This window comes from Panicum hallii, chromosome 3 (assembly GCF_002211085.1).
Source record: "Panicum hallii strain FIL2 chromosome 3, PHallii_v3.1, whole genome shotgun sequence".
Classification (NCBI taxonomy): domain Eukaryota; kingdom Viridiplantae; phylum Streptophyta; class Magnoliopsida; order Poales; family Poaceae; genus Panicum; species Panicum hallii.
Window position 1 is genome coordinate 60786198 of NC_038044.1, and position 19559 is coordinate 60805756.

Consider the following 19559-nt stretch of genomic DNA (forward strand, 5'->3'; position numbering starts at 1 on the left):
TAAAAGATAGCTGATGCTGCTCTTCTTTCTGTTGCAGGCGTGAACACAACAGATGCAATTGGTAACTTCCTGCATTGTTGCTGAGGCCGATTTGGTGTGAACTCTACTTTGTTATCTTCTTCAGTATCACCACCACATCGCTCATCGACATCCTTTGATCAGGTGAGTCACTTGAATAGAGCAAACCCACCTCAAATATTGCTGAAATAAAGAAACTCGTCCAGATTGCAGGCAGAGGAGGAGAACAGAGGCAAGTTCAGTTCGCAATGCTTGATGAACCCACTGCCTGATGCTCATCTCCCAAACGAACATAGGACCTGTGGGTCTCCTTCCAGTGAAGACTTCTAGGAGCATGATTCCGTGACTGAATACATCGCTCTTGCACCAAGCTCTTCATTTCAATGTGCATAACGTTACATTTTACACATATGAAAGTAATCATTCAGAAGTCATAGGAAGCACAGCAAAGGTCAAAGAGACAACTAACTGGTGAAAAAGATATAGAGAGAGAGAGAGAGAGAGAGAGCTGAATCACTTGAGCAGATCAAACCGAGCTCGAATCACTCCATACCATCTCTCTGCCTCATTCTCCAGTTGTTCAGGGGCTGCATGCTTTGCTCCGCTTGTTCAATTACTGAGAAAGGCTGATGTGCTCCCCAGTCCAATACGACAGAGTCAGCACCGTTTGTTGATATACTCAAGATAATTATGCAAAATTAATTTGAAGACATTCTCAAACTTCATCAGATGACCATACTGGGACGTGTTTCCTTGACCGCATGGCACCTCGATAGCTACCTCAATGCACCCTTGTTTTCTACGAGAAAAACTCAAGATATCTCCTCATGCATGTAGGCATGAGAATATGGTGCCATGCTAGGCAAGAAATGCAACACCAATGATCATTCACAGATTGGATGGAAGCAAGGATCGAAGAAATTAGAGCGGGAGGGACTACTGTCAAAACCTAGGGTGCGTTTAGATTGCAAAAAATTTGCAATAGTGACACTGTAGCACTTTCGTTTGTATTTGACAAATTTTATCCGATCATGGACTAATTAGGCTCAAAAGATTCGTCTCGTGATGTACATCTAAACTGTGCAATTAGTTATTTTTTTACATACATTTACTGCTCCATGCATGTGTTTCCAAAATTGATGTGATGGAGAGAGAGTGTAAAAATTATAACATTTGGATGCATCTAAACGCACCCCTAAGGAATTACAGGTGTAGATACTTTTAGCCTCGCCAGGTTGCTAGGGCCAGCATGCAACAAGGGATTGGACCAAGAGGTAATTCCCACCCATGGAAAGGGAACTGATTGAGATCAGTCAGCCTGCCACGCAATGATGACACTGGAACAACTTCAACTAGAATATTTTTTGACAGGTCAAGAATTTAACTTGAGGCCTTCTAAGCAGGCAGCAATGTTGTATCACCTCGATGTAACACTACTTGGTATTAATAAAATTTCCCTTTTCCAAAAAGAAAAAATGCAGGCAGCCATGCAATCTGCAGACCTTGACAGGCTGATGTTGTCAATGTTCAGTGAGTTCTCTATGGCATGCTGCTGAACAAATTGTATCCTATGACAATTAGATGTTGCTGTCTATGACAATTTAACTTAAGTGGTTTTAGCATTTCAAAAAGCTAGTGGCCATACATCTTGTTGCCTTGCGGCATTGCCTAGGCCGCACGCACGGCACAGCGAGCCAACGATTAACGTACAACAACACTGATGGGCGTGCTGGCTTGCAATCTGCGGCCAGGGCACTTCGATCCATCAGCTGCAGATACACATCAATCAACTCTGCATTTCCCTCCTTATCAAAAAATTAAAAAACTCTGCATTTCCCTGTACCCAAAGCGAGGCGATGTGGTTGATGTGTGTTATTATGTGGAGGAGTCCAAATAATTTTGGCAGCTTAACAAAAAAGCAGCAGATAGAGAGCGCCATGGATTGAGCTAAGAATATAACCCCCATCCAAGGACATCACTTGCACACACAGGTAGACTGAAATTTTAAGCAAAATATTTGAAGGGTTTGACTAACGTTTAAAACTTGTAAAGTATGCATGGAGAACCAAGTGCTCTACTGGCATGTCTTTGCAGTGTTGCATTAGCGAGAATAGAGAATTGCTTTACGGGAATGGCATGAGGCTCCTTGCGGGCAATGCGTCGAGCATCCCATATATTTACATATACACCTCTGAACTGGATCGTAATTAATAATCGCGATCCAAAATATTTATATATCAAACCTACAGTTTACATTTAGATCTCTAGCGTGGATCACGACTATTAATCGTGATCCGAATATTTATAAAATCACCCCTGGTTTTGGTCGGGCCCTGCTCTCGCCGTCCCGCCCGTCCGCCGCCCTTCCGGTGGGAATCACGAAGACCAATCCCCTGCTCTTTCCCCCGGGACGAGCAAGCACGGAGGCGAGCCGATCCGAGCAGCCGCACGGAGGCGGGATGTTGTTGGTCCGCAGGCAGCAGGCACGGCTGCGCCCCCTCCCTGACGGCCGGTTGGCCGGCGGTCGATTTGCAGGAACTGCCACGAGCAGATACAGGAGACGGGACAACGATGGGAAATCGATGGGAAATCGAGGCTGCGCCTGTTTCTTTCTTTGACCTCCATTTGCTGCTGAGTGCAGACTAGAAGATGCACATGTAACAGACGCTGATCATCAAACTACCAATTCAGAACAAGTCCGATACCATTGGTTTTGCCACAGATGATCCATGATCACCATGTAAATTTCACCCTGACGAACTGCATAGAGCAGACCAACACCTGCTTCAGTCATATAGGCGTACACGTCACAGATACAGTACCCAGTCACAAGCTGAGCAACTGAACCTCTGCTTTTGACTGAATGAACGGCTCAAATATCACCACAGGTTTGAGTGAATGATCGATGATGATTTCATGTTGTAAAATTAGACGCTAGTATTCAGATGTAATTGTGGTCCTTCGGAAATATAGAATTGAGAAGAAAAGTAGGTAAACGATGGCTGCAGAAGACGCTGTGGTTTTGAGTAGAAGCAAGCAAGATCAAGTTTTCCCTTTTGGCCTTTCCTTGATGGTACAAGGTCCTCAATTATTGGGTAGCAATATGCGCCATCGCTGATGGTGTCGATTCGGTGGAATCCTTTTTTATCTTCTTCAGGTCCACGACTACATCCCTTGGTGACATCCTTTTGTCAGGTGAATCGCTTGAGCAGAGCAAACCCAACCCAAATATTGGCGAAAGGAAGTCCTTCATGTTGCAGGAAGAAGAAGAAGCATGTTTTAGCAGCTGCTCATCTAGAACAGAGGCAAGCTTAGTAGGAAATGCCTCAAGAACTGAAGAACCCATTGCCTAATGCTCCGTTCTCCGATGAACATAGGATATATATGTTGGTCTCGTTTGAGTGAAGGCTTCAAGGAGAATGATTTCTAAAATGTTCCTTAAGATAGATAAGCAAATCAACTTGCATGGGAGTTATTAGTTTTCGTCTCTGATATTCTGTTTTTCTCCGCAGAAAAATATTCTAACCACATGATTATATAATGCTTCTACATTTTTTTTATGTTTCAACCGACGTGCTCTAATAGGCTTTTATTTAACCATGTTAACCTTTACCTTTGTAGGGCCAGATATTCTACCGAGTTGTTTCAGCAAGGATAGATTTTTTGTAGGGCCTGACTTTAAGAAGTTGGAAAAAAGGTTTGCAGCTGCTCAGAGCAGGTCAGCCTAATTTCAACGAAAACTTGTGATTCATCATGCATATGCATTACCTTCTACTTTTGATTAGATGGTATTTTTGAGGGCCTAACACTGTCGTCTTTTAATTCAGGTCGACTGCTGCCAAGCCTGTTACATTTGCAGCTGCTCAGAGCAGGTCTACTTAATTCCACTGAAAACTTCTTGTACGCATTACCTTATCTTCTGATCCGAGGGTATTTTTGAGGGTCTAACTCTGTCTTCTTTTGATTCAGGTTGACCGCTGTCAAGCCTGATACGCACGACAAGGGTATGTACCATATGTTCTATGCTTCGTTGGTACTGATCCCATTAAGTTATTTCATTGCAGTAATTGTTGTTGAGGTTCCTTGATATGGGCTTTATGGGAAAAAATTATTGAATGTGTTTCAGTATTTTGTAACACCTTAACCTTTTGTGGCTATTCTTAACGGCAGAGCCCAGAATTTGTTAATTCTTTTCCTTATCTGGTTTATTTTCAGGTATGAGGTTGAAAAGAATTCGGGATCATGATGACATGCAGATGGAGGAGCTGGAAGAAGAAGCTGATGGGCTCCTTAACCATGAAGGAAGGTGCCATGAGTGCAATTGATGTTTAGTATACGTGGCTGAGTTGTACTGTGGTGTTCCATTATGTTTTAGGTGGTGTTATTTGTGTAGTCGACTGCAACTTCGGCAGTGCATTATTAAAGCAGGTTCAGAGTGCATGGAAGCCTTTTGGCAATCTGGTTAGAAATGTTGGAGGCGGTCTGATCAGTCATGTTTCAGAGACGAGACCCTACTGCATGATAGTAGTGGAGCTAGTAATACAAAAAACCAGCAAAGTGACGAGGCCATGTGCGCCTCCTCCCGGGCTCCGGTGGCCCGGCGACCGGGCCGCGCCTGCCCGCCAGGGTCACCGTCATCACCCGCCGCCGCGCAAGTCTGCAGAGTCCATTGCAGCTTTCTCGACGCCCGAGGCAACGCGCACATACAGGACCAAGATTAAAGGCTTAAGCTGATAGGAAATGACACCACAACGGAGAACGGGAACAAACAAAACCTTGCTAATCAAAACGTTTTACATGGCAAAATCTTACAATGGGAAGTTCGTGGAGAGGAAACGATGGAGAAAAGACTTCTGCCGTTGGCACTCCGACAGGGCACGGGACAGGTAGGCCATGGCGGTCATTGTTCTGACGATCGAGCAGAGCAGGTGCTGCTCCTCCTCGACTCGGCCGTCACTGTCCCCGGCATGCGGCTGCCACTGCGCCGGCCCGCCACGGATCGCGGTGCCCCGACGTGCTGTGCGCGTGGTCGACGAGCTCGTGACGAACCGTGGGCGCGGCGGCGCACCGGATCACTCGGACCTGGGTCGTCCATCTCAGCAAGGCTGGCCTGTCCATCCGGGCGCTGATGAAGCTGCTTCTCCTCGTGCCAGGCTCTGCGAAACGCGCGCAGCATCGATAGGCAGGCTTGGTCTGAATTCAGACCGGCAAACGTCAGCTGATGAGCATCCTCCTCCAAGCGCAGGGTGCCCAGCGCAAGGAGGCCGACCATGTCGACTGCCAAGCTGAACCCCTGCTGCGCGATCTCCATGTCGGCGGCGGTTGCTCCGGCACCGGCGAGGACGCCGGCGTCGTCCGGCAGGGAGCTGAACCCGGACCGAGGAAACTCAGTGACGGCAGCCGTGGAAGCAGGGCCGGCGTCTCCAGCAGGGTACGAGACCGGCTGGAGGAGGCCGGTGCTGTCCCCGAGCTGGCCGCGGAGACCCGCGTCGTCGTCGGCGTCGACCGGGCCGAACCACGGCTGCAGGATGCCGGCGTTGTCGTAGTCGACCGTGCTGAACGGCACCGGCTCATGAAAAATCCCCATGCCGCCAGTGTCTCCCGCAGGGAACGGGACCGGCGGCTGAAGGCCGGCGCTGTCGCCGTCGGTCGGGTCGAACGCCGCCTGGGTCAAAATCCCCACACCGCCGATGTCTCCGTCTCCGGCAGCGAATGGCTGGGCAAAGCCGGCGTAGCCGTTCAGCAACTCCTCCATGTTCAATTGCTCGTAGCTTTCGTATAACTGAGCCAGGAAATCGTCGCAGCCGCCGCTGGTGGAGGAATCGATCCCTCCGACCGAGCATGCCGCCGCGCGTTCCATGGATGGATTTAGTCTGCGCTGGAGCTGGAAGCTGAAGTCTTGGGGTTGGGGTTGGGGTTGGGTTGGAAGCAGGAGGAAACTACGGCGACGCGGTGGAGGCTCACGAGGTGAGAACGCTGCTTATATGGACGAGGAGGAGGCCAGGCTACGACGGCGCCGGCGCGCCGCCACCCCGGGCCACGGTGACCCGACCTAGCCGGCAACAAGTTGCAGCGATCCCCACCGAGCGCACCGCGTGGCGTCTGTTGATTTGGCACGCGTTGCACGGCGAGGCAATACATGTTGCACGGCGAGGTCGGGCACCCCCGAACACGGCAACCGGCTTCGGCTTGCCGCTTTCGCGCCTGCCGGCCGGGCCATCGGGCGCCCGAGCCCGAGCTCCTGGTCACAGTCGTACAAATCTAAGAAACCTGCCATTTTTTTCTTCACATGAACACGGCATTCTTCTTCACATGAATCTGTTATTTTTCTCCTTTTTTTCATAGCACATCAGACCGGATTGCACTCTGGAATGGGTATAGTTATGCATCGGCCATGTATGCTGTATGGGACCAATTTTTCTACCAATTTTTTGTTTAAGGAGTTTCTGTCATTCCTTTATCCAAAGGCTTCAGATAACCTGTCATTCATTATTTTACCCCTCTTTCATTGTCTAATAGCTTCCATACATCAGATTGGTCTGATCACCTCTATCCATCCCTATTGCAAGCAACAATTTGGCTCCTTCCACCTTTTCCCTCTATGAATTTCATTTATCAGTCGTACTTGGGTTTTCACAAAGAAAGATACTAATTCTTGTTTATCAGAAATAATCAGAAATAAGAGATTGTTCTGAACAATTATTCAGAGTTGTCTGACGAAACTGAAGAACAAATTGTGACGTGCTGAACTATGAAGCGACTGAACGCAACGAATTCGGAGATCCAAACACTCTTTGGAGTCGGATGAATCCTATTCTTGGCAGGATCCTAAAAGCACATATATATATGTATACCCTCTCACAAGATATGTATGGATTCAGTTGCCCAGATCAAATGACGAGGATATCCGCATTTACCCAACCCATCTGTTTACCACAAGATATCCAGAGGGATGGCAAAGCTATCAGGTTTCTAATCTTGGAAGCAAACTGCAGCTAGCAGCTTAACTCAAAGCAGGTCAGGTTTCTGATCTATCCTAAGCTTATCGACCTGATGCCAATCAGGACCATAGAACAAAGCACGAGTAATTACTGAGCACAGAACAGTCTGCAACAGGTTAACAACTTAACATCACATTCCAGTTCCATCCAGGATCGGCCTCCAACAGCTCGAACACTGAAAAGCAGAGTAATAGGGTAGGGTTCCAAAGAAAGTGCAAGCTCCAGATCCCAAATCTAATAGTACATCTTACTATTAAATCAACCTCCACCTTTGATATTCAGAAGATATTACTCCTCCAGTATCCAAATCATAGATTAGGTGGCCCAAGTATCATTGTACCTAAAAGTAAAACGACCTCCGATAGAACTCAACGACTTAGCCATACTGGCACTACAATTTTTTCTGAAGAAAGACAGTACTTTTAGGATAGATCAAGCCTAAAACAAACTGAGAAAAGGAAACGTTGACAAAAAGAAAAGGACAGAGCTTAAGGTCACCCTTTTTGTTCCTAGCTTCAGCGCATTCTCTCTTCTCCTGTTCTCTGAAAAACAAAACAGAGCAAGTGAGAATCCACTGGGACAAGCCTACAGCAAAATTTCAATAGGGCGAGCAGGCCAGTTGTGGCCAAAACAACTTACGAGGTTCATATTTACCGGAGACTAGTGCAAATTGTCAGACTGCTTCCTCCCCTACACTTTCCGTTGCTTGCTTGAACATGACTCGTTGTGTCTTATGAGCTGAGAGGTGCCATTCTTCGAGTGACCCTTGTAACACCTGTCACAGCAGTGGCACACTGCATACACCCTGTCAGGATCTTTGGTATAAATCTTGGTGAAGTGCAGCCAAATTTTTGATCTGCCACCGGGAGCACCAGTTCTCTTGCGCTTTCCAACCCGTGATTGATCACCTTGACCAACCTCACCGAGCAAGCAGTCACGGAGCAAGGTGCTCATGCACGCCTCCAACTCTTCTTCACGCTCACCTAACGGATGGAAGTACGGAATGTTAGTTTTGATACTTGATGCTCGTGCAAAGTTTTCTCTACTGCTAAATTGATGCAATGAAGTAAATGAAGACTCGCTGCAGTGATTGAAGTATTTTGGGGATTAAGCTGTTCAATATATCCTACCGATGTAACTCTCTTCTTCTTCGTCGTCCCCATTCCACATCCTTTCCAACTCTTTGACCGCATCTTTGAAAATTTGGATTACCTTGCGAAACACCATGCTCCCCTACAAGTAAGCGCACATCAAGTGTGATCAAAATGAAAGCATAACAAAGGTGCTGCAACTTGTATACTAGCTGGTTTAATTGGATGAATTCTGGATGCACCATATATAGAGGTTCTTACATAACAGAAGTAAGTAAATTTTTCAGATGTTTAGTACGTATTTGCTGCTAGTTACTTGAAGAATTATTTGTTTGTGAGAGATCCTTATACCTCAAGAAGCAGGTCGCGGGTGTTGTAGTCATCGACCTGGTGGTACTCGAGCATGATCCAGTCCGTCTTGGTGCCGTCATCATGGTGGAACTCCAGGGCCCTCTTCAGCCCCGCGTACTGCGGCACCGGCAACTGACCGATGCGGATGGCGATGAGCTTGTCATTACTCTTAATCTCCTCCCAGCGCCCCTGATGCGTCTTCCGGCTCAGCGAGCTCGTGAAGTAGCGTGGGGTGGGAAGATCCCACGGATCCACACTAGCGTTGAGGTCCGGAGAGTCGACAACCCTTCCCTCCATCTTCCCCTGCTTGTAGAGATCAAGGTTTGCGCGGAGCTCACGCAGGCTCTCCTGGTCCTCAGTGGTGGATGATGGATTGTTGCTGCATGTACATGTCTTAGTCGTACGGTGCCTTCTGAGGTGAGAAGTGCCATTCTTGGAATGAGCCCTGAGCACCCTGTCACAGCGGTGGCACGCTGCGTACACCACATCGGGATCTTTGGTGTTTATCCTGGTGAAGTGTTGCCAAACATCATCTGATTCTCCATCTGGAGCAGCAGACGCAGTTGGGAACTCCCCACACCCAGATTCTGTTTCTTCAAAACCTCCCCGTAGGGACGGCATAAATTTGGAGAGCAGATTTCTCTTCGCAAGAACCAATTCCATCACAAAGAAGAGCAGAGCCGGCTTCGTGTAGTCACGCCCATGCCGCGATTCTCGTTCAGCTGTGGAAGAGCTAATATTTTAAAAAAATGCAAATACCACCCTGCAAGTCACCTATAATTGCGACTTAACACCTACAACTAGAATAGTTGCTGTTTACCATCCTAGTAGTCTAAATGTCCAATCCTTTTGCAAAGTGCACCCTTGGTGTTCTAATTTGACTCCACGAATCTGGCTGAAAGAGAAGCTAGGGAATATGTGGGTGCGGCATCTATGCAACAAGCCTGTAATTGCAACTTGAAATGACTTTTACAAGGGTATAATTACAAATTGTGTTGGCCAAAAACTTAAGGAGCATCATCACATATAATAAGGAATTATCAGGGGATGAAATGTACCGAGCTCGGCGAGTCTTTTACGGCAAATTTCCATGATGTCGTCAACAAGCTTCAAATGATTGGGGCCCCGATATGTGTGTTTTTTATTGAATACCTTACGAAAAACCATATCATCCTACAAGTAAGCAAGAAAGGTATGGGCAAAATTAATCCACGCTTGAGGCGGCATTTATCAAAGGTGTTATTTGGGATGATTATAAAAAATCTAATAACTAATATATCTTTTTTTTGTTGCGGCAATTAAAGACATATTTGGTATGACTCCAAAATTCCACTTCAAAGCTCTAGGTAGAGCTGGTTCTAGATGGAGTTGAAGCTGGTGGTGGTATTTGGCTACAAATATTTCTCAACTCTAAAAAGGTATAATTTTGTAGGTGTATTGCTATCGTTGCCGTTGGCTACAAATATTTCTCAACTCTAAAAAGGTATAATTTTGTAGGTGTATTGCTATCGTTGCCGTTGGTTCGCGGGATCCACGTGTCATGCTCTTCCCTAGTCCGTTCGCCGGCCGACGGCCCACCATCGATGCTCTCCGCGGCCATCCTCCCTGGAGCTCGGCAGAGGCGGCGGCGCTCGAGCTCCGCTCCAGACGGGCGCCCGACAACGCTGGAGGCCGCTCCCGGCGAGCTCCCCCACATCAGGTCCCGCGAGGCCGGCTCCGTCTCGTCCGTGCTTCGGATCTGCGCTCGATCACCCGCTCTGCTCCGCCTCGCCTCCACCCACCGATCCCGTCGGCCCCCGCTCGTAGCCCACCGTCACCCCGCCCGGTGCAGGAGCCGCGTTCTGCCGCCGCCTCACCCCCAGCCTGCCGCTCGACGATGGTGGCGGCCTTCGGGGAGTGCGGGGCCGGTGGGGAGGGAGGAAGCGCCGCCGGTGGGAGCCGAGGCGCCGGCGGTGGGGAGGGAGGCAGCCCGCTGCCGTCGCCCTGCGTGGCGGCGCACGCGCACCTCGACGGAGGTGTCCCCATGGTTGCAGGCCGCGTGCAGCAGCTTCTGCAGCGCGGCGCGACCGCCCTTGAATGGTGCGGCGGGCCCGCCCCGGCCGCCGACGCCGGAGAAGAGGGACGGCGCTCGGCGCTGGGCAGAGGGGAGGAGGGGGGCGGCGCTCGAGGGTGGAGAAAAGAAACGAACCGGTTTTCTATCTAACTTATCCTACAACTCCACGACGTTTAGGTCCGTAATCAAGTTAATCGAGTTAATCAAGTTTTCTGGGGTTGCAAAAGAGATGCCTCAAAATTTCAAATTTATTTAAACTACAGAGCTCTATAAAGTTTTGGAGTTAGAGTATTTGGCTACAAAATTATTTGGAGTCAGTGGAGTTCAAAATCACAGAAAACAGCTGTATCTCTCAGCATGCAGATACAGCGATGTCGGTGTTACCTGTATAAACATTTTGGCATCGAGGTGGTTGTACTCGTGCATGACCCAGTCCGTCTTGGCGCCGTTGTGCTCGTAAAACTCCAGGGTCCTCCTAACCCCTTCGTAGCACGGCGAGCTGGAGGGCGAGGACGAGCCTTCTCCTCCTCCCTCGGAGCGGATCGCGATGAAGTCGTCTTCTTTCTCTTCCCAGTACCCAGAATGTGTCGACAGTCTCGAGCTCCCCGGCTTCTTCTGCATGGGCATGACGAATTGAGCCGGGAGATGCCATGGGTCAGCCTCGGCGAGGCCGGCGTTGGCCTGCAGCATGCGGTAGACTTTGCGACGCCACTCCCACGTTCCACTGCGCATGTCCTTCATCGCCTCCTTGATGGTGCAGCCCCTATCGCGGAGGCTTCTGCGGCGCACCTCCTCCATCGCGTCGTTGATGTTCCGAAGCGTGGCAGCGGCGCCATCGGGTTCCATTGAGATTGGAAAAGCCGGCGAGGGTAGGAGGCAAGTTTGACTTGCAGCTGGGAGCTTCTCTTTCGGGGGCTAGGGGCGGCCGGCGCTGGAGGGGAAAGCGATGGTGGAGGCCAGAGGAAGATTTGCTTAGCTGAATGGGCAAGCTCCTGCCTGAGGCCCTGAGATAGCCACGGGTTGGCGTGACGATGAGCATTAATTTTATAGTTACCAGGCTGCTGGCAGCTTGTGAGGCCATGGCCCACCACATGTCACGGGTCGGGCTTACCACAGCCCGGCACTGGGCTGTCGAATCAGTCAGCAGCCACTGCCGCAAAGTCGCAATTAGCCCTTTTTTATTGTGCTTTTCCCTACTTAAGTATGTAGCTCAACAATTTACCTTGGGTAAAGCTTATATGGAATAACTACTATTCAAATGATAAACTCACAGGGTAAGGTAACAAATGATCCTTCTGGTGGAAAGGATTCAATCAATAAAAGTATCTGGCCTTTCCACATGGAAGGACAGTTCTCCTTTAGGATTAGGATGATCTTTGGAATAATTCTATGCAAAAACTGGAGTCCCTAGAGCTTTGCTCTTGAAGAGCTAGCATACGGAACATACAGAGCCATAGAGAAATTCATGAACACACAGAATAATTCTATGCACAAACTGGTGGAATAATTTTGATTATTAGCTATGGACCTTAATTTTTTTCATGAATTTCTAATAATCATTACACTCAAAATTACTAACCAGTATGGGAGCACGGGCTGACACATATATTAATTTTTTCGTGAATTAGACTCCATTTATATAATTAGTTTTATAATTAAGCTATATTTAATACTTCTAATTAGTGTCAAACATTCTGACCGATGCTCAACCTGGGCAATATTACTCCATGGCGTGCTGTCGTCGGGCGGCACCTAACCCCGCGTGCCGGCCGGCCGCCGGTCACCGTCATCGTGTACGACGAGTCAGCATCGACGCGTCCTGGTTAGTTTTACTTCGAAAAGAGCCGCCTCCCGTATGGCGGATAACGGGATAACTATAATACAGAACAGAAAAGAAGACGGTGCGTCCCTTTCTGTGCGTGATGGCTCATCGACTGGCTAGGTCGGGCGCCCCCGGCCCGGCTGGCTGCCGTACGCGTGTTGTGAGCATGGGGTTCGTCTCGAGACCGTCGGACTGAGGCAGGGAGAACCGGAGAGGACGCGTCTACTTGCGTTGCCTGCCTGGCCTGATTTGCACTGGGTTCTTGTCCACTACAGCGGACGGACGCCTTTTTTAGCGTCTTTCTCCACTCCATGAGCCTCTTGGCGCGCGCACCTCTTCTGAATCTCATCTTACCTGGGTGAATCACCAAGCGTACAGACCGATCGATCAAGAGGACTCCAACCGCTGGACAATCGTTTCAGTTTATCCTTCAAGTAGTAGTCATTTTTGTTTGTTTTCTGCTGCCTCCTCGTTATTCACCCAATGAGATGTGTGGAGCTGTGCTGATCAACACATTTCTTTGATAGCAGTTAATAGGATTTATTTCAATTAGTCTACAATAGCAACTGCAAGCGGTTCAAATCCTCTCAAATTATTTGGCCCCTCGAGACCCCTCCTTGTCTGCGTTTTGTAGCAGGGGTGCCTGATCAGGTGCGACGTCCCCATGGCGGAATCGCCTTTCAGCACCTTGCAGCAGTGGTTGCAGATCGACTGCATAGGTCAGCACCCACCGGGGCCGTCTTCGTAGATCTTCCTGCTCCTTGCGCGCTTCCCCGAGTGCACGCACGACGTCGTTCTCGCCACTAACAAGCACACTGCTTGGACAGGGCCCTCCTCCGTTTGTTGGGTCACAGTTCTCGGGCTCTAGGAGCAAATGATGATCAGATGCAACGCCACTACACCTGAAGAAGGCCCTCCTCCTCCGTTTGGATCCTAGTTCTCGGACTCTAGCAGATGGGATGCAACAATATAATACTACTGGAAGCTGGCCGGCCGCCTCCGTTTGATCCGTAGTCGATCGTCCTCATCGGGCCCTACGTACCAGAGGAAATTCAACGAAGATAAATTATTAAACGAAGATAAATTATTTAACTTTTCATATTAAGAAAAATTCCAACCTTAAACATTCACATATGAATGTCTACAGCCAAACTAAAAGAGCTCGCTCTAAACCTCAAAATAGGGATTAAAAGTCACAAGAAAGAAAACTCTAAAACAAAGAAAGAAAGCTAGAAGATTACGCTTCAGTCTTCTTCTTCGTTCACATTTCATTCACATATGATAGCTTTACCATCGTGGATTGGATTAGCTTATTAATTATAGAGCAAGTTTTAGTATTATCAGATGCATCCACTTGGCTAAACAACATATAGATCTGATTTGATGAGATGCAATCGGCTCTTTTTAGTTAATTCTAGAATCAACCCGCGAGCCGATCATGGTTCAATACAATATTTTCCCTGATCATTGGCATAAACCCGATCTTATGCAGGGAGCAATCGGCTTTCCACAGCTGATTCCAGGGACCACCTGGGAAGCCGATCGCGGCTCGAACTGACGTTTATCGCGTCTGTGTATGCAGGAAGATAGCTGATAACCTATTCTTCACTTTCCTGATCAGGTATAGGTCAGGTGGCACGCCTAGCATAACACCAAGCCAGGGCGTGTGCCGGACTCTGAGCCGTTGACCGAGGGACCGGGGCCAACCAGCCATCCCGGAAGCCTTCCGGCTCCTCGTGTTGCCTGTCGTTGCTTGCCGGTGGGTTTCGACCGACAACACATACGTAGTAGCCACATAAGTTATTTCCTTCTACATGTCTCAAACACTATGTGGAAGCGAGCCCATGCTTTTTGGAGGATGTCTATGAGGTTTTGGTATTCTTCTACAATTTTTTCTTAGGGTCGAACACCACAACTTGGGATCGATCAATCTCGATAGAGAGCAGGATTCACTGAAAGCTGTTGATACATATATACAGATAAAATGTTGGGTATACTATTTTTATCAAATTGAACGGATGAAAAATAGAGTCGAAGGACTTACTTGAAGTTGTACGGCAACAGAATGGATGTACAAGTATGTTCAGTGGCGGACGATGACCAAAAAGGAAGGGAGGGCCAAATTCCCAAAATCTGTTTATCAGGAGGCTATTAGCTAAATAAATACTAGATTTCTCATGGCGCTTTGTTGATTGCGTCAGAACTTTCATCAGGAGGGGTGTTGTCGGTCAAATCACACCGGCAAGAGATGACAGGCAACACGAGGAGCCGGGAGGCTGCCGGGACGGCTGGTGGGACCCGGTCCCTCGGTCAACGGCCCTGGATCTGGCACACGCTCTGGCGTGATACAGTGCCGGGCGTGCCACCTGATCTATACCTGACCAGGAAGGTGATGAAGATGTTATTATTTGCTTTCCTGCATGCACAGAGACGATAAACGTTAATCCGAGCCGTGTTCGGCTCTCCAGGTGACCCTGGAATCGGCTGCAAGTAGCCGATCGTGCTTTTATCAGATCGGATTGACTGTGATAACACAAATACATCTGATAAAGGCAAAGGCTTGCTCTGCGCTTAACCAGCTGATCTAATCTACGACGGTACAACTCTCACCATACAATCGGAACATCCTACGCGTGATTGAGCCTAACATATATGAACAATAGATAGAGCGTTAACCTAATCAGAGGCCTAAAAACCAGCAAAAAGCTGATTCCCGGAACAATCCCTTCTTAGGTTAACGCAAAGTATGGATCGTACAGCCGGAACATTCAACCCGTTTGAAGGGCCTAACTGCATAGATATTAAACCAAATCTTTGTAATACAAAAATCTACCATAATAGATTAGATCTACTAATCGAGACAGAGCAAGATGCTGCTCTCACACGCAGATAAGCGAACAGCCAATCGCTTATGAAATAACTTAGCAAAAACAAGGACAAGAATGTATTATATCATAAACGACAAGATAACTAGCATTACTCGCCATCAAAAACATTTCAGTACGAGTAATACCAAAATAGCAGATTAAAGCTACACCGCCCCGACCACGCCAAGCGTGGTCGCGGCGGCATGGCAATTAGCTGATGGAAAACCCTAGAACAGGGGTGGCGGTGCGCCGAAAGATGTATTGGATTGATCTGTTGATTCTATTATTGCTAGCATGATATATATTTATAGTACTGAGACTCGATCTCTAACCAATCCTATTTAACCAAAACTCAATCTCTAACTTACTATATTTAAACTAATTCTATTAGATACACGGTCGTTCAGACCCTTCTTTTCTTACGCAGAGGCCGTTTCCGCAACCTGTCATAGTAACCTCTCACAGCTCATGTTGCTCTCGGCCCATCTCTTGGCCCGGTCAAATTACGGCGATAACAAGGGGGGAACCCAGTTTCGCCTCCACTGGGTTCTGCCCCTGCGTGGGGTGAGAAGATCCCACGGATCCAAACTAGCGTTGAGGTTCGGAGAGTCGACAACCCTTCCCTCCATCTTCCCCTGCTTGTAGAGATCGAGGTTTGCGCGGAGCTCACGCAGGCTCTCCTGGTCCTTAGTGGTGGATGATGGATTGTTGTTACATGTACATGTCTTAGTCTTACGGTGTCTTCTGAGGCGAGAAGTGCCATTCTTGGAATGAGCCCTAAGCACCCTGTCATAGCGGTGGCACGCTGCATACACCACTTCAGGATCTTTGGTGTTTATCCTGGTGAAGTGCTGCCAAACATCATCTGATTCTCCATCTGGAGCAGCGGACGTTGGGAACTCCCCACACCCAGATTCTGCTTCTTCAAAACCTCAACAGTGGAAGAGCTAATATTTAAAAAATGCAAATGCCACCCTGCACCACCTAAAATTGCAAAGTACCACCCCCAAAAAAAACCCAAAATAGTTGCCTTTTACCATCCTACTAGTCTAATCCTTTTGAAAAGTGCACCCTTGGTGTTCTAATTTGACGCCATATCAACATATTTCCTATGATACAACCTTGCATTGAGTAGTCCATTAGATCCAATATGTTGGTGTAATAGCTTTCTCCACGAATCTGACCAAAAAAGAAGTCTTTTGGGTCCTAGTAAATATGTGGTTAAACTCTAGGCTGGGCACCTATAATATAAGCTAGGGAAATATGCAGGTATGGTATCAAAGCAACAATTCTATGCAACTTGAAGTGACTTTACAAGGGTATAATTACAAATTGTGTTGGCCAAAAATTTAAGAAGGAGAATCCAATCATCGTAGATAACGAGTTATTATCAGGGCGTGAAACGTACCACCGTTGTCGTGGTGTATGTCAATCAACTTACCTAAACTAGCGAGATGGCCTGCGCAAATAGCGTGGGTAGCTAGATTTTTTATGCTAACACTTGTTTTTACTTTAAAATAAAGCTATGTAAAAAGTTTGTTTAATCGTTTCGTTGTAATTGTTATCCTAATATGCCAGATCAACACATCTCCATATTTTATCCATCATATTAATTATTTTGTAATGTATTCTCATGGAATACGAATTCATCATGAGCAAAGATAATACCTCATATAGAAACATATTTTATTATTTATTAGATGTAACATAAAAATTCAGACTTTTCACATGAGTATACTTAACTTTTAAATTTTTGACTGATAGTTTATTTTTTGTTTGACAGTTCCAAGTGACAATATCCTTAGATTCTTTTTAATTGAAAATCTAAGTGAGTGACTTAATGTATTCTACCATAGATCATTAGAATTAAGTTTTGAAGTTTGAATCCAAACCTTAATGGGTAGTGGTTGCACCACCTTTAGTTCTGATGAGGCCAAATCTTCTTTCCTTTTTTTTGTTCTATAATCTCCAATTGTAGCTCCATACATGCTCCCGTTATCTTACGACTGCTGCATCTTTTCCCAAGGGTCAACAAATTTGCTATTGTGCAAGCAAGTTATATATAGCTTCTCTTTGCTCATTCGATCCCCTCCAGACTTCTAGTCGCAAGGAGCTCTGCCCGCTACACCACGATCATCGAGAATGCATCCTGGATGGTTCCAGCTATCCCATCTCGTCGAGAACTATCAATACCTTGCTATAGACATGCGTTTGTATTAGATATCGATCTCAATTTGCATTTTTGGATGGCTTATCTTGTCGCCTCGGCATCAACCTAGCCTATAGCGCCCACACCCTGCACGGGAACTGTCAACTGACCATGCCAATTGCCAATTGTCGCTGAGTGCCCAGGTCTAGATGCCATCTCAACGCTAAGTTGTGCTTTCCGAGACGTATTGCTCACCATGTCAGTGAACACCGCTACCGTTCACCTTATCACCGTGGACTTAGATTTGTCTATAACAAAAGAAGTCAGAAGATATGTTGAACTTGTTTGGAACTCTAGTAGTTTATGCCTTGATTGCTCACCAATGTGGCAACCACACACCTTCAACAGCTCTATATAGAACGACAGAGTTCACACAGAAAGAAAAACGTAAACAGATAGAAAACCAATTTGATGTTGCTTGTATTGAACAAAACACATTGCGTGGGTTAGATATATGTTTGATCAAATTATCAAAAATAAATTGTATGTAGCTATCTATTGCACACTCAAGATTGTGCTTATGGAGCCATCCGTCACTATTGTCAGCACCTAAGCATCTACCATAACAATTGACCTACCCCCATTGCCGCAAGATGCAATTTGCACACATCTTCAAGCTGTCACTGCACTCTACGTTGATGTGAGGCTAATGATCATACATAGCTGACGACCTGAAGCGTCCCCCATCAGGGAAGACTTAAAAGTGTTGATTTATCAGTCCCAGGAGGCTGATAACACTTTTATTACATCAGATGGTACATCACCGTACAACTCTACGCGGTAATGGACAGTGAAGCGCCACTATCGCGAGAATTACAACTAAAACCCACACAACTACACTAGCTACGAACAAAGGATCATCAGAGTCTTGCGCCATGCGGAACTTCCAGCGGTGGCCTTATCCACAGGCAAGACTGGGTGCAGGACGAAACCCTACTCGTTGTCTTCGGGGATGTAGTCTGGGTCTTCCACTGTAAGAGTAAGAAAGGGGTGAGTACAAACGTACTCAGCAAGTTCAATCACACCCACGGAGGGGGTATAACAGTAATCAAATGCACAGGACAATCCAAGGGTAAGGTTATGGTTCATTTGCGGAAAACTCAGTTGTATGCAAGGGTTCGTTTTAAAAGCATTTTCAAAACAAGTTTTCCAGTACCAAGGAGCACACGGTGTTGATCCACACAGGATCCAAGTTTTAAACTGCTACCGGACTCCCCGTCCGCCGTAGCTCACGGCACAACTGCCGGACACTTTCCAAACAACTCACACCAGTCCATCCATTTCCAGAGAGAAACACTAGTTATGTGACCACACCGTAACTTGCCCAATACCGTGGGCACGGCTATTCGAATAGATTGTAACTCTGCAGAGGTGTGCAACTTTACCCACAGGTGGGGTACCGCAACACGATCACCTTAGTGTCGGTGCAGATCCCAACAAAGCCATTACCCACCTTAGCTAGACCTGACTAGCCATCACGGGATCCATTAAGGGGTCATTCGACCTACCTCCGAGGCTTAACCAGGGCATAAGTCACACAGAGCTTATCCCTTCTCCTTGATCACCCGTTGCTCTCAGCTCTCCTGATGACTATCAGGCTAACTAGTGGGATTTATGCTAAGCCGTTGCCCATACAACGGTCAAGTGGTTCGCACGACAAGAAGCTAGGTGAGATGTCACATCAACTCGGTCCTTAGGGGTGACAGGATGGATATCTCCCTTCCTTGCCCTACCACACAGGTACGAGCACACCAACGGCAATTCACATAGAAATGCCATCCATCCCGCCTAACTCGTCTTTCAAAATCACATTTTATCCCTTCCCACACACACACATTTTCTTTATAAAATCAGGTGGTCAAAGTAGGGTTATCTCAAACAAGGGTGGCTATCCTACCATGTTTTCAACACGCAAAACCATGCAATTTCATAAAATAGGCCACTGGGTTGTGTTTATAAAAACTAGGACAAAACATGCATCAAAGGGCGGAATTGAACTTGCCATCGTCAAGTCCTTGCGGGAGGTCCTGATCGAAGCACTGTCCCTCGGGTTCAGGGTCGCAGAACTGGTCCTCGTTCGCTTGCTCACAGTCGGGACCTTCCTCGTTCACTCCGTGTCCTACGACGCAAACATACAGGCACACAGT

At 47.3% G+C, this 19559-nt stretch overlaps 1 protein-coding gene and 1 long non-coding RNA gene across 2 annotated transcripts; one reads left to right on the forward strand and one right to left on the reverse strand.

Moving 5' to 3' along the window:
* The first annotated feature begins 3450 nt into the window (after positions 1 to 3450).
* LOC112888035 lies at positions 3451 to 4290 on the forward strand. Its single transcript, XR_003227691.1, has 3 exons — positions 3451 to 3736; positions 3846 to 4022; positions 4234 to 4290. It is a non-coding gene; the product is annotated as an uncharacterized LOC112888035 (long non-coding RNA).
* Positions 4291 to 7135: 2845 nt separating this feature from the next.
* Positions 7136 to 11517, reverse strand: LOC112884043. The gene is made up of 6 exons (XM_025949354.1): positions 10899 to 11517; positions 9520 to 9634; positions 8462 to 9183; positions 8150 to 8252; positions 7659 to 8002; positions 7136 to 7561 (listed from the first exon to the last, which is right to left on the reverse strand). Exons 1-5 carry the CDS (start codon positions 11358 to 11360, stop codon positions 7710 to 7712), a joined length of 1695 nt encoding a protein of 564 aa, XP_025805139.1. The 5' UTR covers positions 11361 to 11517; the 3' UTR covers positions 7136 to 7561; positions 7659 to 7709.
* Positions 11518 to 19559: the final 8042 nt, after the last annotated feature.

Coding starts and splice junctions, on each gene's coding strand:
- LOC112884043 (XM_025949354.1), bottom strand. CDS start 11,360: ATGGAACCCGATGGCGCCGCTGCCACGCTTCGGAACATCAACGACGCG. Junction 8,253..8,461: donor CCCGCGACCTGCTTCTTGAG/GTATAAGGATCT, acceptor GCTTACTTGTAG/GGGAGCATGGTGTTTCGCAA. Junction 8,003..8,149: donor AGAAGAAGAGAGTTACATCG/GTAGGATATATT, acceptor TCCATCCGTTAG/GTGAGCGTGAAGAAGAGTTG.